This window comes from Rhododendron vialii, chromosome 10a (assembly GCF_030253575.1).
Source record: "Rhododendron vialii isolate Sample 1 chromosome 10a, ASM3025357v1".
Taxonomy (NCBI): domain Eukaryota; kingdom Viridiplantae; phylum Streptophyta; class Magnoliopsida; order Ericales; family Ericaceae; genus Rhododendron; species Rhododendron vialii.
The window spans coordinates 8,882,751-8,909,590 of NC_080566.1; the positions used below are offsets into that span (position 1 = coordinate 8,882,751).

The 26,840-nt window shown below is 38.6% G+C and overlaps 2 protein-coding genes and 1 pseudogene across 2 annotated transcripts in view; all 3 read right to left on the bottom strand.

Moving 5' to 3' along the window:
* LOC131302592 (protein DETOXIFICATION 14-like) overlaps positions 1-26,171 on the bottom strand; it is a 43,058-nt gene extending 16,887 nt beyond the window's left edge. The window contains exon 1 of the mRNA XM_058329309.1: positions 26,067-26,171. The gene's annotated coding sequence lies outside the window, so the exon portion shown is untranslated. The remainder of the gene's footprint in view (positions 1-26,066) is intronic.
* The window catches only part of LOC131302589 (protein DETOXIFICATION 14-like), a 145,086-nt pseudogene that overhangs the window by 18,514 nt on the left and 99,732 nt on the right, over positions 1-26,840 (bottom strand).
* On the bottom strand, positions 19,748-21,460 carry LOC131302594 (protein DETOXIFICATION 1). Its single transcript, XM_058329311.1, has 3 exons — positions 21,061-21,460; positions 20,382-20,587; positions 19,748-20,190 (listed from the first exon to the last, which is right to left on the bottom strand). The coding sequence occupies exons 1-3, from the start codon at positions 21,338-21,340 to the stop codon at positions 20,119-20,121; spliced, it is 558 nt and encodes a 185-aa protein (XP_058185294.1). The 5' UTR covers positions 21,341-21,460; the 3' UTR covers positions 19,748-20,118.

Consider the following 26,840-nt stretch of genomic DNA (forward strand, 5'->3'; position numbering starts at 1 on the left):
TAAATAAAATTAATTCAATCCAATATCAGTAAGGCGTTACGTTTTGTGAAAAAACCACTTAAGTGCAGACTAATGATTTATCAATTTGGTGTGGGACTCATTTTGGATCCTAAAAAGTTGATTCAAACTATTCTAAAAATCTTTCTAACATATGCCCGAAAAGAATTAGAAATCATTTGTGTTCGAAAAATATTGAAAAGTTACGTGATCCTATTTCAACCGGTTCTAAAAATATTTGTGTTCGAATCTGTATGTAGCCATATGTACCCGTACCATTACTTGTACCAAAACAAAATCGTTTATTGAAAAGTTACATGATCCTATTTCATATTTGCGTTTGGATTAGTCACTCGAACGTGCGTTTGGATTAGTCGGATGAACATGAGTCTCACAAATTGATAAAAAATTTACATGCACCAACCAATTTAAGGTATATCTCAATTTCCAAATTTGTACGCGTACGTTTGCATGCTCCTTGTGATTTTATTACTCAAGAAAGTCTACACCCACCATTCTATTTCATCGTTTTTCTACCGCTCTCTATTTCACTATCCAAAAGTGTTTCGGACAGTCGCAAATAGATCAAACCAGGGAATGTTCTGGACCAATCCCACATGTGAACTCTCCCTCTATAACACCCAATCGTCGTCCTCTCAACTGCTTCGAACAGGGATTAAATGTCACTCAATCTGCAAAAAGGCGACAAAGGGTTGCCCAAACTTCCATGTCTCCATCCTTCATGCTAAACATATCTTCCCCCCGCACATGAATCAATAAGCCTTTTTTTTTTTGGGACGATTGCATCTCCCAGATTTTTCCATCGAATATTTCTTAATTTTTGAAGGTCTACTCTTACTGACCAAGCGGAACTATGTTGTGAAGACGGATTGGATGAAGAAGTGGAAGTTCCTATGAATTTTGAGGGACCTAGCAGAGCTCACATAAATATAGGAAGGCATTATCTTGGCAAGATGGATATTGAATGTACAAATTGTAAAGCCCTACATTGGATGGATGAGAGATTGACAAAATCTTCTAGAAGTCGTCCCTTATTCGGCACTTGCTGTTTGCAAGGAAAGGTAAGGCTACATACACTTCTTACACCCCCTTCGCCAATTCGAGCATTGTATGATGGGGATTATGACTGATCGAAATCATTTCGAAAGCATGCTCGAGGGTACAATGCAACCAATGCTTTCACCAATCACGGTGCTACATTGGATCCACGAGTGCTTACTGGAAGCGGTCCTACATCTTTCACTATCCATGGGGAATTGCGGCCTCGAGCAGGTTCACTGCTGCCACAACATGGAAAAGATGCAAAGTATGCACAACTGTATATTTTTTTATCATACTTCAGATTTGGAAGTCTGTAGTCATAACAATGAGCAGTTGAGAAAGGATGTACTAGAAACTATACAAGAAACTCTATTGCAAGTTAATCCATTTTGTGGATAAATTTCGTCAAGCATATGCAATTCTGGATCAACTGGACGTGGTGGGACAACAACCCATCTTCACTATAGTTCGTCAAAAGATCGACGAACATATAATCTACAAACGGCAAATGAGATTGCGGTAGTTATACCAGGAGATGGATCTAAAGCCAGCGGCATGAGAGATATCGTCTTGCATTTGAGAGGAGATAGTCAATTGATGCAAATTAATGAATGTCACCCAGCGTATTTGCCATTACACTACGTCATGCTATTCCCACATGGAGAACTTGGACGGGAACCTGAGATGAGACAATGGGATGTGAAAAATAATTGACCTGCGGCAGAGCAACTAACTCAATGGATTTTTATAGTTATCGTTTATTTGAGTGTACAACATAGTTTCCAACCATTTTGAGAGGAGGAAAATTATTTCAGGACTTCTTGGTAGATGCTTGGGCAGCAACTGAGAAGAATCGATTGACATACTATAAGCTTAATCAAGCGAGACTTTTTTCTTCTCTATACCAGGATTTGACTAATATTGGTCTTGATGGCTTGAACCCTGATCAAATTGGTCAAAGGTTTATTTTGCCATCTTCGTTCACTAGTAACCCAAGACATATGTTTGAGATATTTCAAGATTCAATGGCTATCACGAGATATAACCATCACCCTGATATTTTCTTCACCATGACTGCAAATCGAAAATGGCTAGAAATTACTTCAGCTCTATTGCCTCATCAAACCGTTGTTGACCGTCCTGATTTGGTTACCCGTGTTTTCGAGTTAAAGAGAAAGGCTTTGATGAAGAAGGTTGAAAAAGATAAAGTGTTTGGTCAGAAAATTGCCCATGTATACACTATTGCATTTCAAAAACGTGGTCTCCTACATATGCATGTACTATTCTTTCTTAAAGGTGGGGATAAAATCCGTACTTGCGCTCAAGTTGACTAGTTAGTTTGTGCTGAATTTCCAAATCCAGAAGATGATCTTGAACTGTTTGAAATGGTCAAGAGTTGTATGGTACATGAGCCATGCAGTGCTCAAAATCCGCATGCATCTTGCATAGAAAATGGAAAATGCACTAAGAGGTACCCTCGCGACTTTGTAGAAACCTGGACGAAAATGGATATCCCATCTATTGCCATTGTAATGATGGGAAAGTGTATATTGTCAGGGGGCACGAAGTTGACAACAAGGATGTCGTGCCATATAATCCTCATCTATCCAAAATGTTCAATTGTCATATTAATGTAGAAGTTTGTGCTGGGATGAGATATGTAAAATACATTCACAAGTACATTTACAAGGGTTACGATAGGACAACAATGGTGTTGGGATCGACTAATGAAATTAAGCAATACCTTGATGGAAGGTATATTGGACCACCAGAAGCTGCTTGGCATATATTCGGTCATCATATGCACGAAGAGGTTCCAACGGTTGCCCGGCTCGCTCTCCATTTACCTAGAATGCATTGCGTTAATTTCAATCCCAAAGAATCATTGGAAGACATTATTGCTAGAACTACAGTAGAAAAGTCAACTCTGACTACGTTTTTTGCATGGTACGTTGTCAAGCCTAATTCTACATCCTATACTTACCAGGAATTTCCACAGTACTTTGTTTGGAATAGGACAAACAATGTGTGGACACCAAGAAAGTTTGGGTTCGCAATCGGGAGAATGTACTTTGCTAGCCCTAATTGTGGTGAGAAATTTTATCTACGTTTGCTATTGACTATTGTCAAAGGATCAAAATCTTATAAAGATTTGCGCACAGTAGACAATGTTATTTATAACACTTTTAAGTCGGCATGTGTTGCTAGAGGGCTTTTGGAAGATGATGATAAATGGGTTCAATGTCTTCAAAAGGCTGCAATAATGAAGACTAGGTATCAGTTGCGGAGATTGTTTTGTGTTATTCTTACACAATGCTCGCCACTGCAACCGTTGGAATTATGGAAGCGATTTTTTATAAATATATGCAATGACCTCGCGTACAAAATTTACACGTTATTTGCCATTCCTAATCCAACCGAGACTCATATTGAAGATTTTGGTTTGTATCTTCTCAATCAGATGCTTGAAGAAACAGATAAGAGTTTACATGAATTCCAATGCCACAACCTACCGAAAATTGGAGCACAGTTGTTGGTAACAGCTTGATTTTGGAACATCGACAACTTCATATCCAAGCCCAACAGGCAAATACAGAGACTACTATCAGTCACCTTAACATTGACCAACGCAATGCTTATGATGCCATTATTTGCTTTGTCTTTGGAAATAAAGGAACTATCTTCTTTTTGAATGGGGGTGTCGGCACAGGAAAGACGTTTTTGTACAACACCATTACACAAAAATGTCGTAGTCTTAGGCATATAATGGTTACTGTTGCTTCATCCGGAATTGCTTCTCTGTTATTGGAAGGAGGTCGCACTGCACACTCAACGTTTGCCATCCTATTAGATGTGTTAGAAAATTCTGTCTGCAGGTTTACCAAGCAATCTCTACAGGTAGAGTTATTTAGAGAAACAAAATTGATAATATGGGATGAAGTTCTTATGCAACATAAATATTGTGTTGAAGCAGTTGACCGCACATTACGTGATATCCGTGACAATCCTAAACCATTTAAGGGTATCACCATAGTGCTTAGAGGGGATTTTCGTCAAATTTTACCAGTTGTAACCAAAGGAGTTCGTGTGGAAATTGTTAATGCGTCACTTAGGCGCTCTAATCTATGTTATGATATATGTGTCTTGGCATTGAATTTCAACATGCAATTGAATACGACAGATCCTGGAAATGTTGCTTATGCAAATTTCTTAATGGAGGTAATATTGCATAATAATTTTGATCATTCTTGACATTGATTAATTTTTTAATGAATCAGTAATTCTTCACACTTTTGTTTGGTTATTGATTTATACTTCAATATTTTCTTAGGTTGGAACAAACCCTCAAGAAGTGGTACACCTTCCATCGACAATAGGTAGATGTCAAAATCTAAATGAATTTTTGTCGAGAGTTTATCCCCATCTGGATGTGACAAATACATCGACCCTAACATTTTTAACTGAATGCACGATTCTCTTTGCTCGGATTGATGACGTGGATGCTATAAATGGTACTGCACTAGTACAAAATATTTTTCCAGGAAATAGATACACTTATCTAGCTGCAAATAAAATATGTGAGGATGACAGAATGGATAGAAACATCACTAACCGGTATCCCAATGAGTATCTTGACTCATTAGATCCTACTGGGCTACCGCCTTTTAAGCTCAAGTTGAAAGTAGGTTGCCCTATAATATTGTAAAGAAATATTGCCCCAAAAATGGATTTTGTAATGGCACAAGGATGATGGTTGTCAGGTGCGGCTCCCGTATTATTTGAAGTTAAGATTTTAACAGGCGAACAATTTGGCAAATTGGCCTTCATACCAAGAATATCTTTATCACCGTCATTTTCAGATTTTCCTTTTCATATGACAAGGCGTCAGTTTCTAGTTCACTTGGCATATGCTATGACTATTAACAAATCACAAGGACAATCTGTCAAATTCGTTGGAGTCAATTTGCTCACACCTGTATTTAGTTATGGGCAACTATATGTGGTATTATCAAGGTGCATGTCTTTTGACCGTATGACTGTCCCTCTCCCCGAAGAAGAAACAGATTCCACTACCGATATTGTTTACCCTGAAGTTCTGCTATGGTTTGCTTTATCATACCAGGTGCAACGAGTTGTAGAGTATTATAATTTAATTTTTCTCTATTATCATATATCATTCCTTAAACAAATGACTTGGCATACTAACTGGGCTTCTGTTGACATATCATTCTTTTTTAGAATTGTGATTGAGAAGCCTCGAAGCTCAAAAGTATCAATATGCTTGAAGATTTTTAGTCTTGACATGTTTAATATTCTCTTTTTAGATGTCTCCTCGAGGCACACGTTTTCATTAATGTATATCATTTTTATTTTCATCGGTGTTTTGGATGGTATTTTTTATTTTGATCAAGATTTATGCATTTGAGTTTGTTCTATGCGTCTTAGTTGGTTAAACTTGTTGTTTAGTTTTAATTTGCGTGTGCTGAATGTTTGAGCCGTGCCTTCAGGCATGGACATTCGCTAGTGTGTGTGTGTGTGTGTGTGTGTGTGTGTGTCTATATATATATAGGCATAAATCTTTTCTTTCTTTTTTGTTGGGTGAACTTTGTCCTTATCTCCAACTTGTTAATTCCTTTTCATTTAATGCAACCACCAATTGCTCTAGAGGTAGTGGCGGAACGTTCATTATTCACAAATCGCGACTACCTAAACAAATCACCTATCTTTATTGCATTAAAAAATCAAGGTGGCCGGCAGCTAGAATTTGTTGTAAATAAATCAAAGATGCTACTCACACAACAATCCAAATACAACAACTTACACAACCTCTCACATATATGTGGGGCCCACACATAGTAGTGTGTGTGGAGCCCACATGCATGTGAGAGGTTGTGTAAGTTGTTGTGTTTGGATTGTTGTGTGAGTATCATTTTTGTAAATCAAGTGGTGCTCCAAGGTTGTCCAACTTCTCTTACATCTCCTTTTATTACTTTTAATAGGAAGATAGAAAAGAGAACAATCATATTTTATTTTGCTCAACCAAAGGCTTTTCCCGTTTATATTTTGATTTTACTACGTTTAGAAGTGGGGAAATCTATAAAAAGCTAGATTGAAGGTTTTGGCATTGACCATTGACGTTAACATTTTATTTAAGTTTGGATGACAAAAAAAGGTTGCACATGTCCGAATTTTATTTGACTATCATTAGTATAGACTTTAACTTATCTCCCCGCTAGCAAATTTGTAATTCGAGAAACCTTGCTTAATTGGTGAGATGGTTTGCTCATGTCCCTCCTTGGCGGAAGGTTCGAGTCCCATGAGGGGCGGGAGTAATGCAACCACCAATCGATTCGGATTCTTTTGCATACATCTTACCTTCTATAAAGCTATTGCTGCCGCCACGTTGAATTTTTTTATAACTAATTATGCCTGCCTATAGAATGCAGCTATTATCGCCGGCTACCTAGATTTTTTAATGCAACCTTGAATTGACTTGGAGGTCTTTGTTCTTGTATGCTACCAACCATCTTAAATTTTTAATGCAACCACCAATTGACAAGAGATCTTTGTTTTTGTTTATGTCTTATCTTATCTTTTGTATAGCTAATGATGCCGGCCAAATAGAATAGCTACTGATGCTGGCCAAATAGAATACAGCTACTGCTGCCCGCCACCTGTATTTTTTAATGCAACCACCAATTGACCCAGAGATCTTTGTTTTTGTTTATGTCTTATATCTTCTATACAGCTAATGATTCCGTCAAATCGAATAGCTAATGATGCCGGCTGAATAGAATATAGCTACTGCTACTGGCCGCCTTGATTTTTAATGGCCGCCTTGATTTTTAATGCAACCACCAATTGACCCGGAAGTTTATGTTTTCGTCTCTGTCTTACCTTTTGTGCTACATGGGTATGTCACTAATATTTTTATTTTTACTCGGAGAGATTGGCTTTTGTATGTATCTTACCTTCTTAGTTCTTGGCTTCTTGCTGATGTTTTGATTGTTAACTGCTACTGTGCTACACTACACATGACATGGAACTATTATTATGAACCTTGTTTGGTTAACGCAAGCAAAGCAATCCCGAGTAATGGTTGAGTCTTGCATCAGAAAACTTGGTTTTCTTTTCCATAAATAAATACCATTTCGTCAATATAAAATTAATCACTGATTGGACTTTATCATTCTTTTTTATTTTATTGGTCAAACGGAAATCAGACTTTATCATTTTGCTCACGTATAGGATTGCCAAATTCACCTCCATTGGTACGTTCAATACGCATTGCTTCAAATACAATTGCTTTATAATTGTTAATTTGACTTAGTAATTGCCAGGAATTTTAGTTCTATTTTTCCAAGTAAAAAAAAAAAAGAAGTACTAATAGTTTTTTCAAGAATCGTACGGTGAATAGAAAGTAGATTATATAGAATTTGGAAAAACTTATGGTACAACCCTCAATAAATTTGTCACAAAAACTTTGGCTAGAAAATATGCATAACTAACACCATAAATATGCATAATTTGTAACGCCCCTAATTTTGATAACGTTAAATGGACAATTTTTATTGAAAATCTAAATAGAGTCTGGCTCATTATTACATCATAACTCCCATTGGCTCATTATTACATCATAACTCCCATAAGAGTACTTTTATTACACAAGGGAAGGGAAACTAAGGTTCCTAACTACAGCTCCGCCTGCTTCTCCATCCTTGCCAGCTCTTCGGCTCCGAAAGCCTCCAAGGTGTACAGTTCACCCAATCATCTACAAAATTTGACACATTATACCAGCGTCGCCCCCAGTATAATATGTCAGGGTCACCAAAGTTAACACCATGAGTTTCAGGAGCTCAATAGAATAATCTCATACCCACTAACTCTTAACTTACAAATAATAGGTCATAAGATTAACGATTTCCACATAGTACATGCATATTTAACAAAACAGTTAACAATTACACATTCGCATTCACTATTCAACTAACATTGGTATCTATGATTTCTAAGTTTCCCCTACGCGACTCATCGTAGACCGTGTCACCATTTTCACCTTTCATTTACCAAATCAACATTTTCAAAATCGTTTTTACATACTCAACCTCGGTTTCGTCGTTCCGGTCTCCTGAGTATCCTCACAATGGTTCCGCCATCCCGGGTTCCCATTGGCACACAAAACTTTGCATTGGCTTCTTTCCGCAGATAACCAAGCTACACACCCAATCTCGATCCCGTTGTTCCGGTCTTCCGAGTATCCTCACAATGATTCCGCCGTTCCGAGTTTCCATTGGCACACACACACACACATACACCACACAATGGGCTACCATGTCCGGCCACATTGCGGTTTTCAAAACAACTTCCTTTTCAAAACACACCTTCCATTAACAACACCTTAAGTGTCATGTTTCTAATTTTCTCAATTTCTGTGTCTCGTTTTTATGCATGGACTCCGCGGTAGGATTTTTCACGTAAGTACACATGAATCATTCATTGTAATCTTAAAACTAAACTAGCAAGATCGTCCAACTCTATATTACCTATCATGTTCAAATTACCACTTAAAGCATAATGCCACATGTACGGACACCTTTGGAGTGGAGACCACTTATGCCATATCACACATCAAGGCAAATAATCCTAGTAATTATATATATATGCTCATAATAATCATAAAGATCAAAATACGAATACTTCCAATCAAGCGATAATTTCTTATCTTTCAAAATCCGTTCTTTCTTCCTTTTTAGGAAGTTCAAAACAACATATGTTTATTAGGAGTAAAAGTCGAGTTATTCAACATGCTCATATTTCCTTTCAAGCCTTTAGTAAAACAGTTTTCAAGTTTCATGCACTTCAACATACAAGCATCATACAATATACTTAGAGTTTAACAGATAAGGAAAATTCTACGTATACTTGGAGTAAGTAAGTAGAGGTATTCTACCGCTCTTCTTGGTGGTAGGGCGGCTACGGAAAGCAAGTCGACTATCGGATGGAGTGACTTCCTACGGTAAGCTTCCGGTAGCTTCGAAAGAGAAAGGTTTCTCTCAAAACTAGTTCTTGACTATACTACTAAACTTTTTTTGGATCGAGAGGGTGGTTGAGTGGTGGTTTAGTGGCGGCCTAGGAAGAGTTTCTTGAAGAACTCAACAAAACTCAAGAACAATGAAGAACAAGGCAAGAATAAAGTAAGAACACAAGATTTTTAGAGAGAGAAGTTGAAGACTTGAAGGTGTGAGTTGAATGGCAAGAATGGAGTGCTATTTATAGCAAAAATCTTGGCTCTCTCTCCCTCTCCTTGGCTGAAATCTCTCTCTCTCTCTCATTTTTTCGTTCCATTGTTTTGTCAAGTCAAGCCTTTAATCAAGCCATAGCCTTCCCTCACTTGTCATTTCTATTTTAGGTCATAATCTAGTTGCCCCTCATGCAAACTCCATATCAAAAAGAAGGCTATTTCTCATTTCATAATTTCGCCAAATATGTTCTCATTTCTTGTAAAACAGGCCAAATATGTACAAAATATTCCAAAATCGAGAGAAAGCGATTATAATAGCCTTGTATAGATGTTTGACATACATGGCCAAATGGAGGTTTATAATTCAAAAATGGACCAAATCCATTTGCATCTGTAAAGCATTCAAAGCCCTTATGACCAAGGCCTTCCACATGTATTTGTGATGCTAACACGTTTCGCTCATGGCCAAATGGTCACAGATTACTCCATACATGGTCAATCTTTGTGATCAGGCTCTGTTGTCATAAATGAAGACTTGAAAGGCATCAGAATGGATCTCGATCTATACTAGATCCAACAATTGGCCAACGAATGGCCTAGTTTGAACAAATAAAATGTTGAAGCCTTTCTAGGCTTTCATTTCTCATTACATTGGCCTCTCATTCTGTCCAATTTTGTTTTTGTTTTTCCAGAATGGTGCCAAAGTTGGCCATTAAATGGCCGTTATTCTATTTTCGAAAAATGTTCCAGCCTCACATGCAAGGCTTTCATTTTCACAGTTGATTTTTGCCAGCACTTCTAATTTAGTGATGGTGCGGACAAAATTGTGGCCAATTTGGCCACTTATATTTGCCCAAAATTGTAGAAAAGCAATGAACATTATCTACACCTTTTAATCAAAACTGGGCATATTTCAACCAAAACCAATACAAATACCAATATAGATGGCTTTTGAAAAATCCATACCTCTTACAAATACTGTTGATCAACAATTGAACAAATGATTCTGGGCCCTTGTGGTTGATGTGTAGTGTGTCATCGGAGGCACATATTGACTTTGACTGGTACCAAATCCAAGCGGTACATTGAAACCAGTGGGAATGTTTCTATTTTGGCCATTACCATATTCACTTCCAATTCCATTACTTCCACTAATATTTGGAACTAGTTGATAAAAATTCGTTGGCCTTGTTGGGCTAGGCCTTGGTTGGCTGGACCCTAATGGAATTCTATTCGCTCCATTCAGAGGTTCAAATATAGGATTAGTATATACCTGTTGAGGATGCCCCCCAGGCATATCTGAAGTTTCTGGAGTTTTCCTATCGTTTGGTAAACCACTGGAAGAAGGAATTTCTCCTTGTCCTGGTGCAATCAACCTTCGTAATAGGGTTGAAAATTCTTGGGCTAAGTCATCTTGTGGATTTGCCGAAACGTGAGCCAAAACCTGAACGAATTGCCTGATTAGTTGTGTCATTACTTCCAAATTAGTAATGTGGCCCTTCCTCTAGAGCCAAAATTATTTGTCTTTTGTTTTGCTTGCTATCGATGATCGACAGAGAAATATTCAACATACTGGAATGTGGATGTTTGTGGTAGTGGAGTTTGGTTCCTTGCCGTATTTTAGGACTTCTCTGGAAGCAAACAAAATGAAGTGAATGGAAATGGAAATGGAAGAAGAACAACAAATGGACTTTATTATTCTTCAAAGTAGAAGTCGATCGACAATGTAAACACAGTCGAGTGGACGGTTACATTACAAGCTACTCCTAGAGCAAGAAAAGTAAAGTACAGATAAAAAGTAGAAGCCTTTGGGCGATTGTGTAGGGGTTTTACAATGAGGCCTAAAAATGCTATTTATAGAAAAACAAAGATGTGCAGAAAATAACTTCCTAACTTCTCACTACTCTTCATTCTTCTAATTTGTTTCCAAGTGTCTAAATAACTTTTCTTCAACTTCAAAGTGTGCAGGACGATAACAAGTGTCCTTTTAACTTCTAAATGTGTAGGAGTATGCCAAGTGTCCCGCATTTCATTAAAATACAAAGAAATAAAAACTAGTTATATCATAAATACGAAATAATAAAATAGGAAGCATTCTCATAATCGCCACCTTCCGGTCGATCATCGACAGGCGGTGTAAACAAATCCCGATCTACAACTTCTTCGTTGATAATTTGATCTTTTTATTATAATTCAAGAATTTGACCCACAAACAAAATGAAATTTTGCTCAGCGTGTATGAATTCCTACTTAAATTACATGTGTGTTTCCTTTTAATAGTGCTCCTATAATTTTACTAACAATGGTCTAATAAGAGTGGATGTTACACAAGGCCAAAAAAGTTACAATTTGAATAAAATTATTCATTAAGATCAGTATATATTCGAGAATTTGTATGCATTTTTCACCGATGTTGAGAACTTAATTTAGCATGTTAATCACTGCCCCTTGGGAAGTTCAAAAAATTTCTGCTATTGATAAGCAAATTAATAGGCAACAAAATCAGGTATGTTACTAGCTACTTGGAAATTTTGGTTCTGCCCCCGGTAACATAGCCCTTTGCTTTCCTAGTGCATTCTTAGCAATTAGTAGACAGTGAGCATCAAGGAAAAAACTAGGACACAGGAAGCATTCGAAACATATACCTGTGTCTCCAATCCGTTAAACTTGTTACGAGAGAGAGAGAACGAATTGCATAGTTGGCCCTGTTGTTAATCCGATCACGAAGCCTCTTCCCCCCATATGGAAAACGAAACCCAATAGGAGAGCACGCAACCAGATAAAACGCTCCAAGATTGACAAATGCTCCTATATGCTGCCATCCACTTCCTCTAGCAACCCCTGACAACATTAGCAATATTCTTGAAGCGTCGTTTAGGAGCAACTTGGTAAAAGAGTTGTTATTAAGTCGTCACTTATAAGTACGAATACAAAGGCATGACACAAATATTTACGCTACGCAATAACACAGACGTGCACGCAACTTCTTTTTATAAATTAGGATATGGTGACATAAGGGATCATTACCGTAGAAACATAAGTACTCAATACCTAAACATCTATGGGAATGCAATATCACGAACGTCAAGTACTCAACCACTAAGCATATCAATGGTAATATCTGACCTCTAACGTGTCCGCAACGTATCTTTGTGTGTCCTTAGTACTCAGGAACTAAGCATCCACAGGATTAATGGCCTCTCCTTCACCTTTAAAGATTGTAATCAGACTTGCTAACGTGTTGCAACATGTCTTAATGTTTCCTAAGCATGTCCGACTAAAGGAATAATAGTAAGGAATGACCGCAGAATTAGGTGCAAGGGATCCACCCTCGACATACTAAGGAAAACAGCTGATCCAACTACGGAACAAATACAAACATAAACAGAAAAAGTACCATACGGAGCGAGAGCGAATGTGTCCAGAGCGTACAAGAGCCTGTGGAAGAGTTGCAAGGTTTTTTGAGCAATACCACTAGCGAAAAAGACAATCTGATCAGTAAGGAGATTGAGATTTTCTCTTCAAGAAAAAAACAGGGTTTTGATTGACTTAAACACCACCTCAAAAAGTAAAATAAATATGTTAAACGCTGAGATGGGTAATGCTAATATTCTATGTGAGCGTTTAAAATTACAAGGTAAAAGAAATTGGATGATATTCTCAGCATACAAAGACCGGCAAGTGATAAAACAGAGCTTAATTGGATTTTATGAAGCTTCACCCCCCAAAAACACTCGGAGGTAAAGTGAATGAGTTGCAATCAGATAAGGTAACATTAAAATTCCGCACTACAAAAATTATCAATAACGTGATTGAAAAGGCTCGTGATATATATTAAGAATGATAATTTTGTTAAATTCGTTCCTACATGCCAGTATTGTCAAGTTAGAGGTCATATTAGACCTAATGGTTTCCAACTTCATGGCCACCCTATTGTTACACATAATCATGTAAGTCTTCTCAATAAGAGTTAAACCACAATGGTCAACAAAACCTCCCCAGTCAACAAAACAACCTTGGCAATTCTTAAAGAGGTTCTCATGGGAGATGGAATATGGAGTGAACCCATATGGCTGAGAGCTGGAATGGAGTTAAGAGGATGGGAGCCACATAACCACCCCAGTCAACAAAACTTAACCTTGGCAATTCTTAAAGAGGTTATCATGAGATAAGTCTCATTCACTTCTGGTTTAGTGATAAGAACCCCTATGGCTGAGAGCTGGAATGGAGTTAAGAGGATGGGAGCCACATAACCACCCCAGTCAACAAAACTTAACCTTGGCAATTCTTAAAGAGATTATCATGAGATAAGTCTCATTCACTTCTGGTTTAGTGATAAGAACCCCTATGGCTGAGAGCTGGAATGGAGTTAAGAGGATGGGAGCCACATAACCACCCCAGTTAACAAAACTTAACCTTGGCAATTCTTAAAGAGGTTATCATGAGATAAGTCTCATTCACCGTACTTCTAGTTTAGTGATAAGAACCCTTATGGCTGAGAGCTGGAATTGAGTTATGAGGATGGGAGCCACATAACCTCCCTAGTCAACAAAACAAGCTTGGCAATTCTTTAAAGAGGTTCACATGAGATAAGTCTCATTCACGCTTAAATATTACTCCATTGCTTTATCAGTACTGCATTGTGTCCAGTACATGCGGCTTGGCATGGTCATACAAACCTGTTGGAAAATATTTAAAGATGTTCATGTTTTATTTTGAGTGTGAATGGCAATTCATGATTTGATTTAGAGTCGCGTCTTTCCATTGACACCTATTTGCTGTGAACGGATGCCTAGCCTCCTTTATGATCAAAGATGTCCCTTTCTTCTTGGTGGCTTTTCGGGAAGTCACCAGCTGGTCTTATGTGTATTGCATCCCTCATTCTTTTTTATGAACTAACTTTTTCTTCCATTAATCAACTCCATTCATACAAGAGAGTACAAACACAAGTTCGGTTCAACAGATCCACTAATAAAGTCCAGCTTCTATGGGGCATCCGATCAAGTAGTGCTGGGAAATAGACATTTATGTAAACCGTAAGTACTACAGCGGAGATGAATCTGTCTAAGTATAGAGTGTCATTGATCACTATTTTGTTATCATTGATTTTCAGGTTTTGATTATATTGCACTCACATTATCGATCTCTTTTTTGTTAAGTAAAAACAAGAAGTTGCATCCGGGACAACTCACATGAATGCTCTGATTATGAGCTTTGCATCCATGACGTCAACCCCATGAGATAAGCATAAGCCTGGGGGTGTTCCAACTAAAAAAAAGGAAGGTTTTTGAAAAAAGTAGGTAATTTCAAATTCAAATATAACAAAAATGGAAAATAATTTTTCAATTTTTTTTGCACCGTTTAAAAGATTTCAATGAGATCTATCAAATAAGATCCATATTTGTAGGAAAATTATTTGCGTCAACACATGATTTTTGACCTTGAATTACCTTCTTTTTCCAAAACCTTCCTTTTGTTTTAGTTGGAACACCACCTCACTGCCATCCAGTTTTCAATGTCACGAAGCTAACAGTCCTCTCTTCAAAAAAAAAAAAAACTTACTGTCAATTACGTGTTCTCTGTTTAATTAGAAGCTTCTCTCTCATATCCACTCTACTTTCCCTATGCTCTATATATTTTCACCCGCCTCTCCATCCCAATACAAACTTCATCGATCTTTCCATATATCCGACGCTTAAAAAATGGAACATCCTAATGTGGGGTGCGGTCCGCCCCAACCACCAAAGTCACCGAACCCTTACGGTCCGAACCAACCACCACCGTCACCGTACCCGCCACCACCGCCACCATGTCACTGGGGCCCGCCCCCGCCGCCACCACATCACCCGTGTCACGGTCACAATGCCCCTCCTTCACCACCACTGCGGCCCGCCCCCGCCGCAACCACATCACCCGTGTCACGGTTACTATGCCCCTCCTCCACCACCACCACGGCGGCCCACCTCCACCGTGGTACTGAGACCCCACAAGGCCACCTCTGCCGCCTTGTTATCGCCCTCCACCGCCCTACTAATTATGCGCCCGTAACGGAGTACAATAAGCAGAGCTGCAGAAGAAAATGGGGTTTTGCGTTTTCGTTCCTTCTTTTCTAGTTTCGCATGCGTTCGAATTTTGAAAGTTTTAAAACTCTTTTGAAAGTTTTACTGTTTAATAATATATAATTTCATAAGTGTTAAAAACTCTTTTGAAAGTGTTGCTCTTTTGTTGATGTATTTGGTTCCCTAATCGGGGTTTTTTTTTTTTGGGTAACGACCCTAATCAGTGTTGTTTTGTTAAAATTAAGAAACACTCTTGCCTATTGGATCTTCTCATTAATGTGTTAATAGCTCCACGTCAAAATCCTCGTAAGAGGCCCAGAAATTTTTGGATTTGACGGCTATTATTACTTTACACTTTGTTGTAGGATTTGCAGTGTTTTCTCTTTCCGATCAATAATCGGAAGAAAAATGATAACTTGAAGTGCTATATCTAGTTCTTGAGTTTTGAATATTTCACTACATTAAGCTTCAGAATGAGCTAAAAAATAATGCTTTCTGAAACCGAAAACCTAGAGAAACATTAATTGAATCACTTGTTGGTGACAAGAGCACACACAAACTCACAATACGAAGAAGATGATAATATGGGAGAAAGACTCGGAATATTTTTTTTATTCACTCATACTTGAAAACAGTAGATTACATGAGTTTATTTAGGAACAATCAAATGTAAGTCACTACCTCATAACTCTCATTAATATAACTCGCCATTACTTAGAAAAACTCCCACTAACAAATACGAACGGACAAAAGCATAACTCCCTTATTACTAAAAAACAAGTTCATTTTCCAACTTCATTCAATGGAATCACTATCGGCAGGCAAATTTCCCTTCATCGCCCTTTCCCTTGCAATAGTTGCCTGCAATATCATACGCAAAATGTTGCCATGAAATCCTACCAACGAGGAAAGCGTTACAGCGGAGGAAGGTGGTGGGGGATTCTAGTTGTTTGGTTTGTGGCGGCGACCAAGAATCCATTGTTCATCTTCTTTGTGCTTGTCCCCTAGCTAGGCAGGTGTGGAGTTTGTCGCCTTTGAAAATAGGTATGGGGGCTGTTCATGTCAATTCTTTTAAAGACTTGTGGGATGTTATGGATCTATTGTGGCAGGGGCATGCAAATAAGGAATGGTGTCTGTCATTGGCGGCAGTGCTTATGTGGTACATTTGGAAGTGTAGAAATGGGGTTCTTTTTGAACATAAGCTCTCTCTTCCTTGGTTGGTTTGCAAGAAGGCGGTTGAGTACTTTCATGAGTTTTCTTCTGCAAATTCTATGGATACTACAGCTGTGATTTTGAATGGAGAAGGAAGCTCTAATTCATGGAGGAAGCCGCCAGACGGGATGTTCAAGATTAATGTGGATGGGTCATGGAAGAAAGGGCAGTCGAAAGGGGGTTATGGCATTGTGATTCGGGATTCCAAAGGCTTGTTTGTTGCTGCCTCGATTGGGGTTTCCCCATGGTGCGCAAGTTCTTTAGTTGCAGAAGCTTTGGCATTTCGGCATGGTATTTTGTTGGGATCACATCTTGGGTTAGGGTCAATACTTATAGAAAGTGATGCTCAGTTGATGGTGAATATGCTTCATGGCAAAGTAGCTATCAGTCAAGAGGTGGAGGTCATTATTCATGATATTCAGGTTTTGAGTAGAAATTTCCACTGCTGTAGTTACTCTTTTGTACGTAGGGTTAGTAACAAGGTTGCTCATGTGTTAGCTGGAAAAGGTGTGAATGGTTCGGGGTCTTGTCTTTGGACTGCATCCCCGCCGTTGTGGTTACTCGATCCTCTTTGTTGGGACGGGTCTTCCGCTTAACGTTCGTTATTGATTTTTATAATACTATCTGTTATCGTTGTGGCAAAAAAAAAATATCATACGCAAAATCAAAATCAATACTGGCTTTCGCTGATAAAAAAAAAATTTACCATATGCAAAAGTCAAGTTCTAGGTTTAGTTTTTAACAAGCCAAGAGACTCTTCACTTATCACCATATCTCAAAAACCCACTTCTTGTTTCCAAGACAGCAAATGCAGGAAAAGAGGGTTTTGGAACTCTAGCACATCCCTTGGATCCACGGAAAAAGAAAGGGTAAACTATAGTTAACCCCCTCTAACTAAGCCTTGCATGCACTTTACCCCCTTTAACTTTTTTTTTTGGCACTCAACCCCCTCTAACTAACTGAAATTCAAACGGTCATAACTTCAAACAATCATAACTTCTTCGTCTAAATTTGAAAACATGCAAATTATATATCGATTTCGAAGCCTTGAAGTCAGCTTTCCAATGACATCAAAATCATATCACGATTAAAGCACACAGAAAGTTATGATCAAAACGGTCTTTCTTTCTACCAGCCCTTACTCTTTTGATCATAACTTTTTGTGTGCTTTGAATCGTGATGTGATTTTGGTGTCATTAGAAAGCTGACTTCAAGACCTCGAAATCGATATATAATTTGCATATTTTCGATTTCGGACAAAGAAGTTATAACCGTTTGAAGTTATGATCGTTTGATTTTCAGTTAGTTAGAGGGAGTTGAGTGCCAAAAAAAAAAGTTAGAAGGGGCAAAGTGCATGCGAGGCTTAGTTAGAGGGGGTTAACTATAGTTTACCCAAAAAGAAATGGTTGAGAGTTTCCGAATTGCCCTTTTCCTAAGTAGCACCGACATGACCAAGAGACACGACACTGATACGACAATCCGATATGTAAATTTCCAAAACCTCGGTAATCGTGCTACATAGCCCTTTGCATTCCTAGTCCATTCTTAGTAGGGCAAATTATAGTTACCCCCCTCTAACTAACCCTCGCGTACACTTACCCCCTCTAACTTTTTTTTTGGCACTTAACCCCCTCAAACTAACTGAAATTCAAACGGTCATAACTTCTTTGTCCAAAATCGAAAATATGCAAATTATATATCGACTTCAAGGTCTTGAAGTCAGCTTTCCAATGACACCAAAATCACATTACGATTCAAAGTACACAGAAAGTTATGATTAAAAAAGTAAGGGCTGGTAGACAGAAAGACCGTTTGAATATAACTTTCTGTGTACTTTAAATCGTGATGTGATTTTGGTGTCATTAGAAAGCTGACTTCAAGACCTCGAAATCGATATATAATTTTCATATTTTCGATTTTGGACGAAGAAGTTATGACCGTTTGAAGTTATGACCATTTGAATTTTAGTTAGTTTGAGGAGGTTAAGTGCCAAAAAAAAAGTTAGAGGGGGGTAAGTGTACGCGAGGGTTAGTTAGAAGGGGGTAACTATAATTTGCCCTTCTTAGTAGACAGTGGGCAGCAAAGAGAAAATTACGACACAGGAAGCATTCGAAACAAAAACCTGTTTTTGCCAATCCGTTAAACTTGTTATGAGAGAGAGCAGAACGAATTGCATAGTGGGCCCTGTTGTTAATCCGATCACAAAGCCTCTTCCCCCCATATGGAGAACAAAACCCAACAGGAGGGCAACTGGAATTGCAACCAGATAAAACGCTCCAAGATTGACAAATGCTCCTATATGCTCCCATCCACTTCCTCTAGCAACCCCTGAAAAAATTAGCAATATTCTTGAAGCGTCGTTTGGGAGCAACTTGGTAGAAAAGTTGTTATTAAGTCGTCACTTATAAGCACGAATACAAATGCATGACAAATATTTACACTACGCGTTACCACAGACATGTGCACGCAACTTCTTTTATAAATTAGGATTAGGATATAGTGATGTAAGGGATGCATTTACTGTAGAAACGTAAGTACTCAGTACCTAAACATCTATGGGAATGCAATAGCACGAACGTTAAGTACTCAAGCACTAAGCATCAATGGTAATATTGGACCTCCCAACGTGTTGGCAACATGTCTTAGTGCGTCCTTAGTGCTCAAGAACTAAGCATCTACAGGAATATCAGCCTCTTCTCACCTTTCAAGATTTTACTTGTCTTAATGTTAATAAGCATGTCTTGGTAAAGAAATAATAGTAAGGAATGACCATAGAATTGGGTGTAAGGGAACGAGACCAGAGCGTGTCTGTACTTGTTTGTGACCTAAACGTGGTAGGCATTGGTTTATGAGCGTGTCTGTACTTGTTTGAGAAGTTTGTCAGAAATTCCTAAGTTCACTGTTTGTGTGAGAGAGAGAGAGACAGAAGCTGAGTTAGTTTGCCAAGACGTTCATCGGTGGTGTTCCGCCGTTAGTGGTCTGAGCCGGATCAATCATGGGAGATAGACGCCGAGTAACCTCAACACCCTCCGGTAGGCGGTGAATCTGTTTTAAGGACACCGTGTGAAACAAGGGTTTCGGTTCACAACTGTATTTTGTATTCAGTTTGCAGTTTCTGTATCAGCTTTTCCATTCCATTGTAATTCTGTTTCTATAAATGTAATAGAATTCGTATTCTAGATTTCCGATTGTAACATTTTAGACAACGAATAACACATCACCAGGGGAAAAAAACATGAGTTCATTCTGGTGGAAAAACTCGGTAAGATAGCATGTGGGTAATGAATAAAACTTTTTGAAGTACAACCGGATGATTAATCCTTTAGTGGAAGCAAAAGAAACATTTTGAACATGGAAGATAATCTGAATTCTGAAAGATGAATCTTTTGGAACACAATTTCGATCTCAGATACCAAGTTTGTACTTCTATTCGATTGCCGTCTTCTCAACGTCAAAAAGGAGCGCAAAAAATCACAGGCCGTCTTGAGAAATGTGGAAGTCTCAAATCAAATGGTGTCTGGAAAAGCAGCAGGCTCCTGAGAACCACTAGTTCAACTGATCAATTAAATTGTCAGCCCGAATTCTCCCCTTGAATATTCTTTCCCTGGCTTTATTTGCCTGCAATCACACTCATAGAATTAGAAAAAAATCCTGATTTGGTTTCAGTCAGACAAGCCATGTGGGGTATCACTTATCTCAGCCTCAAACTTCCCATCTATTTTTTCTTTCCAGAAAAAAGGCAAGAAAAATGTAAAAACGCGGGCATCTTACAACAGCCACTTATCACGGAGAGGATTTCAAATGCAAACCTGTTCTTGCCAATTAGTAAGACATGTTACAGAAGTAAGCAGAATGACTTGCAGTATTGTTCCTGCCACGATTCCACCCCAAATCCCCTCGCCTCTTAGATTTTGAAAAAAACCCAATACAATAGCCAATGGTATTCCAACCAGATAATATGCCCCGAAATTGACATAGGCACCGATATGCTGCCACCCACTTCCTCTGGCAATCCCTGGTGCAAAGGAAAAATAACTTTAAGGTGTGACATGGGGTTGTAGAAAAAGGTATCCTATCAACTCCAACACTTTCTTTGTTCTCAATGCCTCCGAATCAGCCTAGCTACCACCTTGGTTTGTTTTTCAAGGTTGAGAAATGAAAGTTTATGACAGCATTTTAAGTACACTATGGTGGAAATAGCAGAAGGAATCAACTTCTAATGACAAGTAAAGGAAGCTTTGGATAGTTTCTAAGAAACACTTCTGACAGAAAGATGGCCATTAAGCTGCATGTTCTAAGATAGCCATGTAGATTTTGGTGAGGTGATTTTAGATTCGTTAGTGTGTTTGCCATAGCTTCTACTTTTGCTTTTGAGTTGACGTCAGTTTTCATGCCTTTGAGTTTCAATTTTTCGGAAACAACTTCTGTATAGGCTAGTGTTCAACGAATTCCTCCGTAGTACAATATGCAAAGATGCATGAAACTAACCAGATAGTATTGCCGTTAAGCTGTCCATGACGATGGAGAGACAGAGAATAGGAGTCATTTCTCTGACATAATCCACGACTTCTTTCTCACCACTATATGCATATCCCAGAATGAAGCGGCAACAAAAGAGAGCCGCGCTCACCGTAATTGCCTCTGCAACAGCAAGAACCATCACAGTGCAGACACTCAGTTGAGCTGCCCGTGGATTCCCAGCTCCTAATTCATTTGAAACCCGAGTGCTACAGATCAATTTTACTCTTTTCAGTGGTGTATAATACATACATATAATCAGATATGTATGCACTGATGCACATAAATGCTTCAATTAGAAACAAGCTTAAGAAAATAGTTCAAATGTTATATGTAAGAGATACATGCTTAAGGAAACAGCTATCGAAAGCTAAACCTTGCAGCAGCACCGATCGAATACGGTATGAGGGATTGCAGTGAAGTAGTTGCAAGGCTGTTCACACAAATGGTAAAATATGATAAGCACTTAAGTCGAAAAAACTCATGTAACCAAAATTCACAAGAATAGAGAAGCAGCATACCAGATTGAAAGCACGGAAGATTCGAGTTCTGGGTTTGCTAGAAGCCCAGACATCAATACGAGTAGCTCAAATGACCACCATTCAAGACTGTACATTGTGCATGGGCGGGAAATATCAGGATCGAAAAGGGACTTAGAAAGTACGTAAAACTAAGGCAACATTTGGTTCGCTGGAAGGAAACTGCAATGAAATGGCATTCCCTTGGAATGTTTGTTCTTATTACAAAAGGAAATCATTACTCAAAATAGTTTAGATGAATAGCCATTCCACTAGGAGACCAAGGAATTACGATTCCATTCGTCTCGAAAATCACCAGCGAACCAAATGCACAATCCGTTGTCATAATAGTACCAAACCATTCCGGCAGAAGGAAGAGCGAAGCGGAAGAATTCCCCAATGCTCAGGAAAACATCCCTTGAGAAAGGAGCGCGGCTTTTTTCACATGCTGGAGAGTATTTCAAATAAATCCCAAGCGCGATCACATCCACCCAATACGACAAACTAATTGACAATGCCGCTCCCTTAGTTCCTAACCCAGACTTAAAAACTAAAGCCCAACAAAGAGGTATGTGAAAAGATAACGTGACAATTGAGCATAAAAGCATTGGAAGGATCAAGCTCTGAGTTTGCAAGTACGGAACCATTGATTCCAGAATAGCATAAGGAAACAGCGAGGGAACTAGCCAAATTGCATATTTGCCAGCTTCCAAAGAAACTACAGGGTCTTGGCCAAAGAACACAAGCAGTTTATCCATAAAGATCCAGAGAAGGGATATTGGTAGACAAACCACAATGAGGGACAATATTGCTCCATAAGTATTAAGTTCCAAGCTTTCGATACTGCTCTGCTCCATAAGCTTGCCCACACAGGGTTTCCAATGCACCTGCCATCCCAAACTGCATACATATGAAATAGTAGTCAATTTGTTGATCTTCACATTGAATTGTTATGGAAGAAAGACGTTGGTGCAAGAGGTAAAAAGATCAAGAAACCACTTCACAATGCATAAAATTCGAATTGGGTGTCCATATTAGTTTGGAAAATTGCAGTGCTAACTAAAACAAAAAAAAAAGGACAAGAAAAAAAACTTTACGAGGACACTGTAGCCAGTAACGTTGGTGAGAGAGGTGGCAATTGCCACACTGGAGAGGGAAAGTTCACTAATGTGTCCCACCATTATCATGGGTGCGACGCGCAAGAGGTACTGCGACATTGTCACCACCACCATCGGTGCTGCTATGGCGGTCACCTTCTTCAGCTCTTCCACGAACGCCTTTGGTGCGATTGGTACCAACTTCCTATCTTCATTTTTCAGCAACAAATCCTCTTCCATCACCCCCTTCTGATGTTAATTTGGCTTCAACTGCCAACAAGAAGGGAACACTCACACACTTATTGTGCTTTAGCAGCACATCACTGCCCCATAAATCTTGAACGACAATTCATAAAAAAGTTCCAACACATGTAAATGAAAATAACAATGCTGTGGGCACATCACTCAGCCACACCACTCAGCCACACTCCAACCACATCACTCTCACTTACATGGGTAAGTAACTGATCCCAAAAGAAAGTACCATAAAGAAGAATAAAGCAAACATGTTTGGAATCTTTTGAAAACTGTTCATCACCAGTGATAACTATAGAGATCAACATCTAGAGCTTGTCTTCTTTTGAGGATATTATAATATGCATGAGCTCTTGCATCCATATTTCCTAGTCGGAATTCGGCTTTACTAGGAAAAGAGAAATGAACTGCACAGGCCAGAGAATCCAATCTATCCCAATTGAATATAACTAACACATCCCCACGAGGTTTTTCATTGTTTATTGACTCTCAGGAGTACCCAACGTTAATTAATAAATAGAAAAATGGTGCACCATTGTCCAATCCGGCTCTTAATCCCATGTGCAACCAAAGAGCGGATTTTGAAAAAAGAAAACACATGCGAGCCCACCCCTTAGTCCCACGTCTCTTATCCTACAATCAAACATGCTTAAGGTACATATGTCCAATCTTTTATGAGATTGGTTGTCTAACGAATAGGTAATCTCTCCACAATTTATTGCATTACTCAGGCATACTGCAAAGAAAACGGTAGGTCATAGATTGAAGGACCCCCTGCTACATCGTGATAACTCTCTTCAACCGGATCAACAAAGGCAAGATCAGCTCATTTCTCCACCGGGACTTCCTCGCGGTCATAAAAAAGTTCCAACACATACAATAAAGAAAGAAAATTCAGCAGCACATCATCGCACCATAAAATCTTGAAAGAAAATTCACCAACCACTTCATAAAAAAGTTCCAACACATACAATAAAGAAACTGATCCCAAAAGAAAGTACCATAAAGAAGAATAAAGCAGACATGTTTGGAATATTTTGAGAACTGTTCATCACTAGTGATAACTATAGAGGTCAACATCTAGAGCTTGTCTTGTTTTGAGGATATAATATGCATGAGCTCTTGCATCCATATTTCCTAGTCAGAATTTGGCTTTACTAGGAAAAGAGAAATAAACTTCACAGGCCAGAGAATCCAATCAATCCCAATTGAATATAACTATTATATCCCCCAGGAATTTTTCATTGTTTATTGCCTCTCAAGAGTACCTAATGTTAATGCGCTTGAGGTTTTTCATTGTAGGAGGTATTGGATAAGATGTGATTTAGAACGAGGACAGAAAGGACAAGTGTGGCCCACGGGAAAATAGATGACATTATGTGAATGGTGGATTAGTTGTACTGGATTTGGTTAGAGAGGAATAAAGATGATGGAAATTATAATTTACCGTTGGATGGGGAGGAAGATAATCGGGAGAAGGGGGACTAAGTAATACCACTCCTCCCTTGGTATTAGTTATCCCTCATGGGAAACTAGTTACTAAAGGAAAATGGTGCACCATTGTCCAATCGACACTCTTAGTCCTGTGTGCAACGAAAAACCGGATTTTGAAAAAAGATACATGTGAGCCCACCCCTTAGTCCCGCTTCTCTTGTCCTACAATCAAACATGCTTACGGTACATCCGTCCCATTTTTTATGACATCGTAAATGAGATCCATGTAATCCACCTCAAATTTTATTTCTTTCCATGCTTTTTGTATTTCTCCAATCATTATTAGCAAACTAGAAGATTTTACTTAAAAGCTAAAATAAGGGTTCAAAATAGACACACACACACAAAAATGTGTCTCCTTACTCTCTAAAGAGACCAAACGGAGATACAAGCTAATTTAAAAGGCATCGCTAACTGGTTTCTTGAAAACAAAAGTATACCATCCCAAGCATAAAAAATAAGGGGAAAAGGCAAATGTATAAGGGAATTGATTTTGCCACTCTCCTTTTTGTTAGTGCCACTCCCCTTCTCTCACAAAACAAATAATCTCATAAAGACACAAACAAATCATCTAATAAATACACAAAGGGGGAGTGACATTAACAAAAAGGGGAGTGGCAAAATCACTCCCCATGTATAATTGTTGGAACTTAAAAGTACCCAACACCAACCAAAAAAAAAAAGTAAAAAATGCTAACTTGCAAAGATGGGTGACCCAAAAAGAAGAAGGAAAGTTGCAAAGCAGGTTTGGGGTAGTCCATGTAGAGCTCTGATTTTAATTGGGACCCTCGTAAGTTGATGGTGTGATTGATTAATTCTCATAAGATTAGTCGATGTGCGCGTAAGTTGACTCGAATACGTGAGTTATCAAAAAACTTACAATCAAAGGCAGGTTTGGACAGTAAAGCTACGCCCACCGACTCCCAAGTTGGTGAACTTCCACCGAAGCCTTATGCGACGCAGTTTTGGATTGTTTTTTAGGTGTTGAAATATTTGGTTTTATGCTTCTCTTAAAAATTAATTACGATCCTATAGAATAAAATGATTAGAAAAATAAGATCTTTGCACCGATTCAAAATGATTGAAAATTGGAACACTTAATTTTTTCATTTGATTTTATGATTCTCCTAGGGCTTTTTAACGAGAGCCCTAGAAGATAAAAATTAATTATGATCCTTTAGGAGAGAGTTCTCTTTTCGCATAATTTCTTCTAATTTCCCACCAAATCACACACACTGCATGGACTAATAAGCCTTTAAAGGGATGCTTGGGGTGACAAGAAGAAGAATGGTAAAACTGCAAACTTCAGTTAACCACACAATCTAGATTAAGCATGAAATCTGAATGTAGAATCCGGCAACTCTGTAGCTCTATATGGTACAATTATCATGGCCTAGTCCCGCTCTCGCTTGCGCACACAACAACATACATAACACAGGCCAGGACTCCCTTCAGTCGAAGATTTATTCGAGTGCTTCAACATCTCTTAGAAACAAATAATTCAAAAAAGAAAAACTCTACAACAAGATCTGAGAATTTCACGTTGTTGAACATTGTCGTATTCTGTCCGCAAATCAAACTATCAAAGTAACAGCTCAAGCCTACGATCTACCTCAGTTCTTGTGCTGAAGTCTCCCACTTTCAGCACCAACATAAGGATCTACCGTGACGTTTATCACACCTGGCTTCTGGGCCGCAAAAGATTTGAGTTCATCGGGTGTCCCAACAAGATAACCTTTGCCCTGAAAAGTATCAATTAGGAGATTATAAGCTGCACCAGGGATAAATGAAGTAGGTGCTGGCTCATCCTTAAAAAGACCTATAATTTCTTCAAGGCTTCTCCTATCGCCGCGGTAGACACCACTTTTGTTGAAAACTATCACCACCATGGGTAACTGATATCGAACCAAAGTCTGCAGAAGTTCAAAAAACACAAAAAGCATAATTAAAGATGGCTTCATCTACCAAATTAATATCCTCGTCAGAAAAATCAAAAGATCAGGGCTGGAAAGCTATAAAAGCACAATAGATTCTCTGACGCCGAATTTTTCAAACGGGAGGGAAGTAAGATAAAAATGGATAATCAGGTAAAGCTCACCACCCAAGTTAAGGAACCAACGGGATAAGATATCACCACCAGAGGATTTAACTAGGGATACAGGGCTAGGGAACCGCTCACCACTTGAAGGAATCTACCTAAGAGATACAGAAACGGAGAAACTCGCCACCTATCGGAATCCACCAAAAGATAAGAGTTACAAGAAGAATTATCTTCTCACAAGCCAAAGGCTATTTTAATTGAAACACACTCTCTAAATTTTCATAGCAACCTAATTTATAGGCACACTTGGAACATCCCTCCAAGCATAGGAAAAATAAACTTAGA

Bases quoted from the DNA above. Each gene is read 5' to 3' on its own strand.
- LOC131302594 (XM_058329311.1), bottom strand. From the start codon at position 21,340: ATGTATTATACACCACTGAAAAGAGTAAAATTGATCTGTAGCACTCGG. The intron at 20,588-21,060 runs GTTAGTTTCATG...CCTTTGCACCAG, and splicing joins CTTAACGGCAATACTATCTG to GGATTGCCAGAGGAAGTGGG. The intron at 20,191-20,381 runs GTTTGCATTTGA...GTGTGATTGCAG, and splicing joins TTACTAATTGGCAAGAACAG to GCAAATAAAGCCAGGGAAAG.